Raw genomic sequence first — 13,649 nt, 5'->3', positions numbered from 1 at the left:
TGGTTTTATTCCACTCGATCGAGTGGATTTTGCTACGGGCTGGGCTTTTTAGTTATTTTCCGTCAATTAGGTTTAGCTAATCCTATTTTCTTATAAATAGGAAGCTTAGGACGTCATTTAAACTCTCTCTCACACTCTATTTTTCGTTCCTTTTCTCTCTGGTTCGAATACACTGCTACTTTTGCCACTGTTACTTTTGTTCTTCATTTCCGGATCTTTTAATTTAGTAATTCTTTCTTCCCTTCTCTCTTCTTAATTTAATGTTTATTGTTTTTATTTCTTTTATTCTTGTTCCCCTTAATTCCATGTCTAGCTAAATTCCGTAGTATGTTAGGATTAGGGAAGCCGTGGTAGCAATGTGTTATAATTGACTTGAATAGATTAGTCTTGCGATAAGAATTGTATTAGGTAATTTAATTGTTATCTGGTCGAATGAATGCATGCAGGAGACCAATTTATCTAGTTAACCCCGACCTGGATCGAAAGATTGGAAGGGAAGGCTTGCTTAATTACAATAGGGTATTGTAGTGAGGGCGAAAGCTAAGCTATTTACGCTCTAGGGCGGTTTAAGGACCGAAAGGTGACGACCATAGCTCTTCTTATCAATAGTTTAATTGTCTCAGTATACCCGATAGTATAGCTGCCACGGTAGACCGATTCCTAGCATATTTCCTTTCTCTTATTGTTAATCTCCTTTATCCCTTTTCTCTTGCCTTTAGCTTCAGTAGTTTAGTTAGTCCAAATCAATCAAACCCCTAACATTGTGACATTAGACAGATAAATAGACAAGTAGATAGTACACCGCCTCCCTGTGGAGATCGACCCTACTTACCGCTGACTTCTGTTAGTTGTACTTAGGTATTTTATTTTTGGTACGAAACGACAGTATCAACAACCATATTCTAGCATCACCATCATCAATGTTGTTTATGAAGGAAAACAGGAAAATGACATCGATTCAGAAGACCTTTGTTGTAAAAGCAGCACGGTTAAAGATGGGGCCAGTAAAAGCATTTAGAGGTTGGAAAGAGTTGTCGGGAGGTTATAGTAATGTTGGTGCTACCGAGACTGATTTCAAGAACTTTGTGAGAGATATGAAACAGTACATTGGTTTGTCTGATGCACAAATGGTGGTAGATAATTTTTCTCTAAAAAAAGAGACGTGTAGCACGTTTTATTTTGACTTCGAAGTTGATGAAAAACAATGTATGTCCGTCCGTAGGGTTTTTGGGCAGACACCATATCTAGGAAAAACTATGCTTTATTTGGTGACATGCTTTCCATCGACTCCACATTTCGTACAAATAAGTACGACATGGTTTTTGTACCATTTACTGCTGTTGATCAACATAAAAGGTGTGTAACAGTAGGAGCGGGGCTAGTATCACACGAGAGCATTGAAGCATATACATGGCTTTTCAAAGCATTTCTTGACGCAATGGGGGGTTGTGCACCTAAAGCAATTATAACTGATCAATGTCCTTCTATGAAACCAGCAATTGAAGAAGTATTTCCAGATACATCTCACAGGTTATGCATGTGGCATATTATGAAGAAACTTCGTGAAAAACTTGATGCATATTTATGGCAAGACGAGGATTTCAAGAAGCGTTTAAATGCATGTGTTTGGAACAATCATTGTGAACCTGGTGAATTTGAAGAAGCTTGGGCTAATATCATGATTGATTATGATTTGGTAGACCATCCTTGGTTCTCGTCTCTCTACGAAATTAAAGAAGATTGGGTTCCTGCATATTTTAGAGAAATATTTATGGCGGGTATTATGAGGGTGACATCAAGATCAGAGAGTGAAAATAGTTTCTTCGATCGTTTTCTTACACCTCATGCGACTCTTGTTGAATTCTGGATGTCTTTTGAGAGTGCAATGGATGCACAACGCCACAAACAATCAAAACTGAACTCGGAAAATAAACACTCAACATCTCCACTGAAAACTCCAGTTCAGTTAGAAAAACACGCTTCAGAAATTTACACGCATGCAACTTTTAAGGATTTCCAGAATGAGTTATGTGCAGCAGTGTACAATTGTGGCATGGTGGACGTACATGTTACGGACGGCACAGAGGTATATATTATCAACGACATAGAGCGAGAAAGAAAGACGTGGGAAGTTGTATTTACAGCAAGTAGAGAAGAAATCACTTGTAGTTGTTGTTTGTATCAACGAATGGGTATGCTATGTAAGCATGTCATATGGGTCTTAAAGCATAAGAACATAAGAAGGATTCCAGACAAATATATTCTTAATAGATGGATGAAGAATGCATTGATGAAGCCCGTCTTTGATAAGCATGGCAATAAAATGGAGGATGGTGGGAAATCAGACAACAAAAAAAGAATGACAAATAAGCTTTGGGAAGAAATGTACTCTTGTGTCAGCCTTGCAGAAGAAAATGAGAAAGACATACAAATGTTAATAGATAAACTTAGAGAAGTCAAAATGGAGATAAAGCAACATCGAAGCAACGAGCCACCCATCCTCAACACGATGTCGGAAATGGAAAGGTATGTTGGGTGCAGCATTCCTAAAGAGATAAACATCCAAGTTTCACAAAAATCACGTAATAAGGGGAGTGGTAAGCGAATTCAGTCAAGTGTTCTAAAAGCACTCGAGAAAAGCGGGAAAAAACAAAGAGTATGCCAGACTTGTGGGAAAAAAGGTCACAACTCAAGAACATGTTCTAAAAAGGTTGAAGAATCAGATTCACAGTATGAAGATTCAGATGATGAAGATTGATTGTCAATGGCCGAACAAGAGTTCTAAAAGCTTTGGATAATTTTAATTGATGTTCTACAGATGATAATTTTAATTGATGTTCTACAGATTCACAGTATAGTTTCATTCTCCAAAGCCACATTACACGTTATTATATATACATGAAAGGTTCAGAACTTATGTATGAAAGGTTCAGAAAATTTGTGCTACAGGTTCAGAATACCCCACGTTCATTCTAAAAAATGATCGCAATACAATTCAGTATACCATATACGTATACTGTTTAATGTGTGATAGTCTTTATTGTGCTTTTCTGTATCCGTTTGCTTTGTTTTCAGAAATCCCGTATTTGATTGCTTCACTTCCCCAGAATGTCTCTTATTTGGCTGCCTTGTTAAATCCAACACCAAATGCTTGAGAAAACAAAGAAATTGGTTCAACACTAAACGCTTGATAAATTTTCTGAAAAATCACAGTACATGATTACATGGTTGTGGCAACCTTTCACATAGTGTATAAAGCAGTACAATACCATAGGGTATGCGATAACAAGTGCTAACAAAAGATACTAAATTCATATGGTGCCTAAACTAGGGATTATGCTTCATTAGAATCATCAACACATTTTTCACCATCTTTCTCGGCTCCTTGAACCTGGAGTCCTTGAACCTGGTTCTGATGGTGTTTTGCTCGAAGAAGAACTTCTGTAGACAATTCGTTCCCATCAAAAAGAAGCAAAGTCGAAACGTATTTGTCTCTCAGCTTGGAAAGTGTTGCAACCTATATGTATAGAATACCTTGAATAAAACTATTATCAATAATTGAAATAATCAGTCAACAAAATATAAGCAAAACTAAATAAATGAACCCTTACGTCATTCTTTTTAAGACCACATTTCCATTTTGGATCACCCATGAACGTTTCCATATGTCTCATGGTAAACACTCCGCAATCATCAACATTGTCATTTGTCCACCAAGGCATATTAATCCTGACGGGAGTAAGCTTACACACCACAACTCCTTTAGAATAAGTGTCTCTGGTCTCTTGCAGAAAATTCCCAAATGCGGCAGCCTATTGCAAAGGTAACATGTATAAGAATAGACAAAAATACGGCAGCCTTTTTCAAAAAACCTGTGCAAACAGATCGTTACGCAAACACTTACCACGAGCATGGGAGTATCACCATAACAGTTTTCAACTTTGGCGCGAGTAAGCCAATTGTCAATTAGGTAAAATGCAGGGGTCTTCAAGTCAAACACCATGAGATAATAATGTGCGTTCAATGCGATCGGAAAGAAAAACTAACAAGTAGGAAAAAAAATGATTAGACTTGATAAATAAAAGTACAAATTATTGAATTAAGGTGTAAAGAAATCACCATGTCAATAGATTTCAATGAAATCCTGGAAAATTGCTTCAGCTCATTATTCATTGCATTTTTGAAAAATTTGCACCTACTCTCATCGCTTTTATTCTTCCTATAATCGGTAAACACAATCTAGAAGCACAAAAAAAGATTAAAATATAACAAACAAATATCAACACATACATAAATAGTATTAGAAATTTTAGAAAGAATCAAATAGTGAACTTACAAGCACGAATGTACTAATGTAAAATCTCAATGGACTTGAATCGCTCTTTGCTATCTCTCGATGATTCAAGTAAGCAGACCAACAATCAAGGATGGCACTTGACACAAGCTCTCGAGGTTTAAGGGTCTGAAACTGAGGACGAATAGCAGTAATGCCCTTATACATGAACACCTTCTCACTGTTGAAAAATATCCCATTTAAATCACCAAGAAATAATAAACAAGTGGATGGCAAATAAAAACAGTAGCTACAAAAAGGAAAGTAAGGAATCAAGGAAAAACTACTTATGAAGAGGGCTCTCTTGTCCAAAGTCTGCGTATATGTAGTCACACACAAGTCTTTGCACTTTGGTGAGGCTACTTACTGTATCAACATCCCTAACTATAAAAGGAGAACGAAGTTCTGGTACAAGTGCTGCTGAACTACCTCTCCTCCTTGTAACAACATGATAGCGGGTAGGAGAAAGCCTTGAATCAGAATCAGGTTCACAATCACCATCTGAAATCGTCTTTTCAGAATCTGATTGTGTATTAGCGTCCTCATGCACCTATGCACATGACTTGTCATCATCTTTCTGAACTAAATCATCACCTTCCTGATCTGTTTTTTTATCAGCATGTTCATCCTTTTGGTCAGTAGATATTTCTAACAAAATGTTCCGCACTACTGCATCATGATCAGCATTTGTAGTTGGTGACAACAAAGCAACTTTTGGATTATTAAAAAGTTCATCCTGAGACAAACCAAGACTGAAAGACGGAGGAATAACACCACCATGGGAATCGTCATCAGCTTGCCATTGATGTTCAATGATTGGCCTTGTAGAAGTTACTGCACGTTTTTTATTGTATGCATCCTCGGCTGCCTTGGCAAAAGCTATTAAATCTGCTTCTTCTTTTGAATCAGTGAACCAAGATGAGGGAGAGGTGTCCTCATTACATCCTCCATAGGTACGATATAATAAAGATGTAGAACTATGTAGGTATTTGATAGTATCGTTTTCTGGAAAATTTGTAGCTCCAATTTCGTACTTGTTCTCAAGAATAACCATATTTTCAGCCATTCGTGCAGAATTAACAGCAAGCTCATGTATATACTCCTACACATAAACCAAAAAAATCACAAAAAATAATATTGAAATGAGAAAGAAATAATTAAAGTGATCAAATAATATAAGATGAAAGCATAATGTACTTTTGGGTTAGAGCAATGAGTTGAAGAAGTTGGAATAGATAATAATGAAGTCACTTGAGAAGTTCTCGGCCTAGAAGAAACCCGTTTCTTTGAACAAAACTTTTCAGCTGCTTGAATAGCAAGTAAAACTTCATCGCTGGCATAAAATTCGTCATCTAGAGTGGCAGTCGAGGTTACTTTCGTAGGACTAGAAGACCCAAGTTCATGTTCTGCTGGATTATCTGGAGCAACATTAGTGACAGCAAGATCATTTACTTCAACATTCTGAGAACATACTCCTTCATCATACGGCTCATTCATTAGCTTCATTGCCACATTACACAACTTCTTCATCTCCGGATTTTCATATAACTTAGGTGGACGATCTTTTATTAAGGACTCTAAGGACACCAAATGCTTTGCAGTAGCCTTGGTTTTGAATGCAAGTTCATGAATATAATCCTACACAAAAACAAGTAGATGGAAATAGGGACTCAAGTAAAATCTGCAAATATAAGTTCATAAAAAGTGTAACATAAGTTCCGACAGAAAATACCATAGGTTATGAACAGCAAAACCATAAGTACATAATATTTTTCTTAGTGATTACCTTAATAGTTGTTTGGCAGCCAGATTGTGTATTAGGCGATACTGAACTTGATTGTGTATTAACATTCTCCACCATCATATCGTCTATTGTCCCCTCTCCAAAATGAAACGATTTCATCTCTTCTTTTTGTATAGCATAGAGAGCAGTAGTAGTCCAACCGGTGAGAGTGAAAAAATCTCGATCAACAGTTCGCTTTTTGTGAACAACCCGATCAACGTAAGACAGCTATAACATTTAAACAAGAACATTAAAATCTGTATAAAAATTAAAAGGAGAATAATAATTAGCCAAGAATTAAAAATACACGCTGAAAAATAGATAGAATACTATACCATTAAAAACAACAGAGGACCCTCGAAATAGTTCTTCTTAACTGCCCAATTCAACTTGGCATTCCTCAAACTATCCAAAATATACTCACACCAATTGTAGTTAGCAATATCATTCACATCCATTAAACACTTGAGAACATGATGATTCACATAAGATCTTTGGTTGTTTTTCATCATAAGAGAGACAACAAGAACAACAAAGTTCACTTTAAATTGATCACCACCTAATTCCTGATTTGTTGCAATATAAGTTTGAAGTGTTGTGATTAAGACAAGTCCAGATGTCCCAGGAAATTGACTTCTCCATTGGTGGTAGAATTCTGAGAATTCTTCACATTCATCAATATAAGAAGCTAACTGCACTTGCTTAGGACCCATAGGAAGACCCAAAGTCCCATGTACGTCAGAAGCTCGAATAGGCAGCTCCTTAACACCATAGAGCATAAGAGAAGTTGTTATTGGATTAAAATTATCAATAAGCCAATAGCCGAGACGCATAGGTAACCTATCAACATCCAACGAAAATAAACCACCAAACCCAATTGTATTAATATCTTGCCATTGCTCATACGTCATACAATGAATGACGTAAAATAAGCCCTTTGGAGACATGCGTGTAACAGCAGATGGAAACACAGGACGACGAGACTTCTGCCGTTTAGAAGGACGAGAACTACTCGGGCGATTATCATCACTAACCAACCTATTATCAGCATAGAAAGACAATAATTTCTATAAACATAGGAAATGTACATATAGTGATGAAAAATTGAACATGCGGTACTAATAAGATGCACTTCACCTAGAATATTTTGTAAATAACTTGGCCTCTAATTGGAGTAACTCAAATCTTCTACAGAAACTTAGCAAATACTTCATAGCAGCTAAAAAGATATATACCAATAGAGGAACATGCAATCAAATACACAGAATCATAAAACGATTGAAAGGAACAATACAAAACACTACAAAAATAAACCTAAACGATTGGAAAGAAGAAAACAAAACAATCGAAAATACAATGAATGTAACTGTAATTAGGGAAAATTCAAAGATGAACATGCAATCAACAATAAAAATCAATAGAAAAATTAAATTAGAAGGAAAAACAAAGGGGAAAATGCAATCAAATACACATAATCGTGAAACAATTATGAAGTGGAGAAGAAATTGAACGATCTTACCTTAATTTCATTGGAAGAGTAGCTAGATTAAGAGAAGTATCCGGATGAAATTGGGAAAGTAAGAGAAGCTGAATGAAGAAGACGAGTAAGGAAGAGAAAGAATGTTATAAAAGAATAAGTAAAATGACAAAAATAACCTCCAATTAGGAAGGTAAGTTGGACGCGCGTCATCATCAGGTTCGCTGGATTAATAGATCTGACGGTGGACGATGGTTCTCATGGTTCTCATACGAGGAGGGTTCTCATACGATCCTAAATCTATATATATATATATATATATATATATATATATATATATATATATATATATATATATATATATGTATGTATATATTGTTCCGGGTGTAATTGCGGAGCAGGATTGTGACCACTTGAGCTTGTAGAATGATGTCGTGGCTTGTCTCTTCCTTTCACTCTTTCCTGTAAAGATGAACAAACTGAGGGCTCGGCTTGGGGCCGAGCGTACTCACTCCGACGCTCAAGTCAGTAAACTTAGAGAGATAAGTTGTATGTTTAACTTGGCAAAGTATATTGTAGAGAGATAAGGGAGTTTTATACCAGATTTTCCAGTTAGTTTCTCAATGAGAGATGTGGAGTATTTATAGACTTTCACCTTTTGTCACGTAGTGGCCAAGTGGCCAAGTGGTCGTAGCAGGTGGAAAGACTGTCTTACCCCCGGCCGAGGGACCCATGACAGGCCGGCAGGCCTGGTTGACTCCATGCCGAGGGGACCGGATGTGAGTATACGGATATGCCTCTCGGCCGGCTAGTTGCCGAGCCGAGACCCAAGTGACAGGCCGACAGGCTTCGTCGGTTAGGCCATTTTTCTTTTGACTTGTTGTCTTTTAGCTTTGACCTTGGTCAATATGTTGACTCGGTCAGCGGGTGCAGAATATGCCCCATCAATTTGCCCCCAGCGTAGTCTATGCCGTGGTATGGACCTTCGATGCGTGTTGAGCGTATTCTGTGCATGTCGAACTTCTTCCTCGGCTTGGTCCTGTTCAGGCCGTACCATATCCCCCCTCCACATTGTTGTGTAATGGACATCGTATGTGGAAAAGAAAATGGCGCTGGCCGAGACCAAGGTTGGGAGTGTCGTGTGCTTTTGATTGCCCCCGGCCGGTGCTGCCAAGCTTGGTTGATCAGCTGGCCATTGGCAAGTAGATACCAAGGAGCGTGTCGAAGAAGATGGATCACTGTATGTCGATTGACATTCTGTGGCTGCATGCTTGACACGTGGCCTGATATTGATTGGTGGACGCTTCATGGGCTTTGCTCTGATTGGTCCATTGAAGGGGCTTTGCTCTATAAATAGAGCAGTATGCCCCTCATTTTTGCTGCGCAAACTTCTTTTTCTTGAAAAATTTTCTCTCTCTAGTTTTCGAAGAGTTTTCTCTCTCTAATCTTCGAAGCGTTACTCGGCGTAACACTTTCTTTCAAGGTAAAAACAAATTCTTCCCCAACTTTTATTTGTTAAGTATTCGTTGCCACCATGTCTGCTGCTGACGCTCCGCCTAGTACCTCAACCCCGGGGGGCGAACCGCCGCGTCCCGATGAACAGGAGCCACTGGTTGTCACCCCGGTAGGGTTTGGGGGTCGCAAGTCGCCTTCTCCTGAAATCGATGAGAAATATCTCGAGGATTTTGATGATGATGAGGAGGAAAAGACCCAATCTGATTCAGAGAGGCCGCATTACTTGTGGCACGGCGAAGCCTGCTCGATAAAACCTGATACCGTTTGGACGAACAAGTTCGCTCGTGTCTCTGGGCCTGAACTTTTCGAAGACCACTACAACTTCGGCAGAGGGTATAGAATTATTGTCCCTGTGGGTGATCAGGCAGTCTGTTGCCCACCCGAAGGTTGTATAGGCGTGTATATTAGACATTTGGAGTATGGGCTCCGTTTTCCTCTTAATAAACACGTCTCGGCCATAATCAAAGCCATGAATGTCGCCGTGGCACAACTGCACCCGTTGGCCGTTAGGACGATTATTGGCTTCGTATGGTTTTGTCTATTTAAGGGGGAGGCCCCAACGGTGAACCTTTTCCGCCGGCTCCACCATCTTCGGCTGTCTACCCAAGGCGTCATGGGGTGGTACAGCGTGAAGACCGAGCCGGGTTACGTGACCGTCTCCAAGCTGACATCCTGCAAAGACTGGAAGGGGCGGTGGGTATATGTCGAGGTTCCAGAGGACTATCCACTCCCCCGGTCCTTCCAGCGTCGCGTCAATTTGCGCTGTGAGAGTCAGGGGGAGCATGAAAGATATGTCTCCCGTAATAAGATTAAGATGGACGCCAAGAAGGTTTATCTTAAAGACGACGAAGTGCGGGCAATGAGCATGTTCGAGGCTGAGAAAGATGGCACGCCGAAGGGATGGATGCCTCTGACGCAGATCGTCCTTCAAGACGAGCCGCTTTGTCACGTCGGCCTCATACCGGCCCTCAGCAAGGGTGAGTGGGGTCGGTATGAGGTCCCTCTTTGCTTTTATGCTTCGATATTTGAGCCTCGGTTTACTTCTTTCGCTTAACTCCTGCTTTGTTTCTTGCAGATCGATTTGGCCGGGATCTCTCTGTCTCCATCCTACGCAAGTTGGGACTTGACCAGGACAGGAGAGTTGTTGAACTGCACCCTAAGGCCGCGTCGCGTGATCGCAGGCAGGCCTCGCACAAACTCATGGAGCAGGCGTTGAAAGCAATGGACGTGGGGGTGACTCAAGCAGAGATTGGCGGTAACGTGTCGCGCCGGAAACCAAAAGCAACGTCTTCGGCGGCTACGACGTCAACTCCAACTCGATCTCCAATCCCCATAGTCCAAAAAGATAAGGAGGTCGTCAATGTTGACGAGGACCTCGCCGTTCTGGAGGGTCCTCCTTCTTCCCATAAGAGGAAAGAAACAACGCCTACTGCTACTGCTGTTACCAAGGCAGGGAGAGAGAAGGGGTCAGCCGGCCCTCAATCCAAGAAGGGGGGATATGGTACGGAATTACACCCGGAACAATTGGCGCCGTCTATAAGAAAAAGATACTAAAAGCTAGTCACCTACATTACAAAAAAAAAAAAAAAAAAAAAACCATTCAGCGAGCTAAGAAGATGTCAAAGCAACAAGAAACTGTGAGTGAAGGAACTGCATTCTTCCAGGATGAAACGTTCCGTAATTCTGAGTTCGGGATGCCGAAAGAGCCAGAAAATGGGATGCCGAAAGAGCCAGAAACACCGCTGCCTACCGACCAAGTCACTGTCATGGGACATGTGGTCGATGCAGCCAAATTAAAACTATTCCTGGACCTGATGGGTAGTACGCCGATTACCCCTGTCACGACGACGGGGATGGCAGCGCATCCACAGGTGACCAGGGCCCATAGAGTGACTCCGAACAACTTGTCCGGAGCGATACAAGGAGCTGGGCATGCTAGAACGCCAGCAGAGCCCGTGGTGCCAGTGGCAGACCTGAGTCCTTCCCCCACTCGCGGGAGGACAGCGTCGCCGCGGCAACAACGAGGCCAGCCCCGAAGGAATGAAAGAAGTCCGACTCACCAAAGTCGGACAAGAAGCCCTTCCCGCCAGAGGGAGATAAGCCGGACTAAGGTTGCGAGGAGCCGATCGCCGCTTGTCATTCGACACGTGGTCAGACAGCCCCTCAGTACCTATGTCCTCGAGATCCCTGTGCCGACTAAGCTGAAGCTGCCGCCCATATCATACAAAGGGGATAGCGACCCGACCGACCATGCCGAGGCTTTCGAGTCGTACATGTCGGTATGGGAGCAAACGACGATGAGGTGTGGTGCCGAGTCTTCCCAACGACCCCGCACGGGATGGCTCGGAGTTGGTACAAGGGGCTACCTAATGGCTCGGTATCTTTGTTATGCCGACCGAGAGACAATTTCATAGCCCAAGTATGCTTGCAACAAGAGAAGGGCCGTGGAAACATCGATCTCCTAACTATCCGACGGGGGAGGACGAGTCCCTCCGGCTACGTGAAAAGATTCGACGCTAAGGTTCGAGCGGATCCGTGAGTGAACACCGAACCGGCGGCCTTCGCGCTGATGAAAGGCCTCCCGAAAGGGGAGTTCAAAAACGAGCTGATCAAGGGCGAAGACCTCAACTTAGACTCCGCCAGAAAGATGGCCGACCGAGCCGTAAAGGTGGAAGACTATCACAAAACCTGGGTAGGCCACGGTGAAGCTGGGCACCCGAGAGGAAGAGCCGCCGGACAACATAGATGAAGGTCGCCGTGACGGAATAGGTCACGACCGAGAGATCTAATAAGAAATTGACACTCGGCGGGCGCCGGGGAGTTCGGGACCGTACAACCGTAAGCGGTACAGTAGTCTCACCCCCTGGTCGCCTCTCCAGCCGAGGTCTTTACCCTAAGCAAGAATGATGGACGGAAGTGGGCAAGGCCCCCAAGGCGAGGGGGACGGTGACACAAGCCGCTTTTGCGAGTACCACGGCCACACCGGCCATAAAACCGACAACTGTCGACATCTAAGGAACGCCATCGAAGAGCTAATCCGAAAGGGGGCCTCGGCAAGTATGTAGCCGGAGGCCCAGAACAAGCGCCGATCGGGCGAATATAAAATCGCTTTTCCAACGGATGGGAGTAATCCAGGTTGTCATCGAGGGAAACGAGAACGGTGGGTCAGCTAATGGGCACAAACGGCACCTAAATGAGTTATACCAAGCCATCAACTTTGTGCCTAAAACAGCGATCCCCGCTTCCACCATCCCCGATATAACCATTGGAAAGAAGGACTACGAGGGAGTCGTCGCCCGCACAAATGACGACCCGCTTGTAGTCCACCCGGATATAGCCAACCACTTGGTCAAAAGGTGCCGATTGACGCAGCGCCTACACGAACATCATGTTCAGGGAGTGCTTTCTTAATCTCGGTTTGAAGATTGGAGACCGAGCCCCTGCATTAACCCGCTATACTGACTTCTCTAGGGCCGGCCTGTACCCCAGGGTCAATCGATCGCGGTGATGTTCGGCCAAGGGGATGCGGCTAAAAATGTTTTATCCGAGTTCGTGGTTATCGATGGTTCGTCTGCCTACAATGTTCTCATAGGCCGGGTCACTTTGAGCGAGGCCGATGCGGTGATGTCCATCCGGGCCCTGACATTGATGTACGTCTCGGACCGGGGGAAGCACAAAAGCTCGTCTCAAAGGACGAGAAAGATGAAATAGTCAATATCCAAGTGTCTCGCCCGGGGGTGCAACATGCAATCCCTCAAAGTGGCGAAGAAATCGGAGAAAGGGAAGAGCCCATCCTTGCGGCGGGAGGGCGAACCGATGAATACTGATGTCGGCATGGTCGAAGGAGCCAAGACCGAGGAAGTGGAAATTGACCCGGGCGCACCGTAATCGTCGGTGTCGACCGGAGCCAAAATTCGAGCTAATCTCCTAGACCTACGAGGACGAACAAAGATGTCTTCGCATACTCACCGCCGAGATGCCGGGCGTGAGCGGAGGTGATCGTTCACAAGCCGAACGTACTCTCCACCGCTCGGCCGGTCAAGCGAGAAGATGAGGAACTCCTCGGCCGAGAAGGATGAGGCCATCAAAGCTGAAATAGACAAATTCTTAGCGGCGGGCTTTATCATGCCTTGTACTTACCCCGAGTGGCTAGCAAATGTTGTAATGGTGAGGAAATCGTCGGGGCGTGGGGATGTGTGTTGATTTTACCAATCTTAATAAAGCGTGCCCTAAAGATTGCTATCCCTTGCCTCGAATAGATAGTTTAATTGACGCCACGGCAGCTACACTATGCTAAGCCTCGTTAGACGCCTTCTCGGGGTATCATCGGTATTTATAGCCGAGGAAGATATGCCTAAATGCGCATTCATCACCAGTCACGGCACATTCATGTATAAAATGATGCCGTTCGGTTTGAAGAACGCTGGCGCAACTTACACTAGGTTGGTGGACAAAGTGTTCCAAAATCAAAAAGGGCGAAACATTGAGGCTTACGTCGACGATGCTATTGTAAAAAGCAAGTCCGACAAATGAGCACTTAG

At 42.8% G+C, this 13,649-nt stretch overlaps 1 protein-coding gene across 1 annotated transcript; it reads left to right on the top strand.

The window, feature by feature from the left end:
* Window positions 1-947: 947 nt before the first annotated feature.
* On the top strand, window positions 948-2,758 carry LOC141649067 (protein FAR1-RELATED SEQUENCE 5-like). Its single transcript, XM_074457767.1, has 2 exons — window positions 948-1,133; window positions 1,223-2,758. The coding sequence occupies exons 1-2, from the start codon at window positions 948-950 to the stop codon at window positions 2,756-2,758; spliced, it is 1,722 nt and encodes a 573-aa protein (XP_074313868.1).
* Window positions 2,759-13,649: the final 10,891 nt, after the last annotated feature.

The sequence above is a fragment of the Silene latifolia genome, chromosome 3, assembly GCF_048544455.1.
Source record: "Silene latifolia isolate original U9 population chromosome 3, ASM4854445v1, whole genome shotgun sequence".
Lineage (NCBI taxonomy): Eukaryota > Viridiplantae > Streptophyta > Magnoliopsida > Caryophyllales > Caryophyllaceae > Silene > Silene latifolia.
The sequence above is the reverse complement of the archived record's forward strand: the minus strand, read 5'-3'. Positions and strand labels throughout refer to the sequence as shown.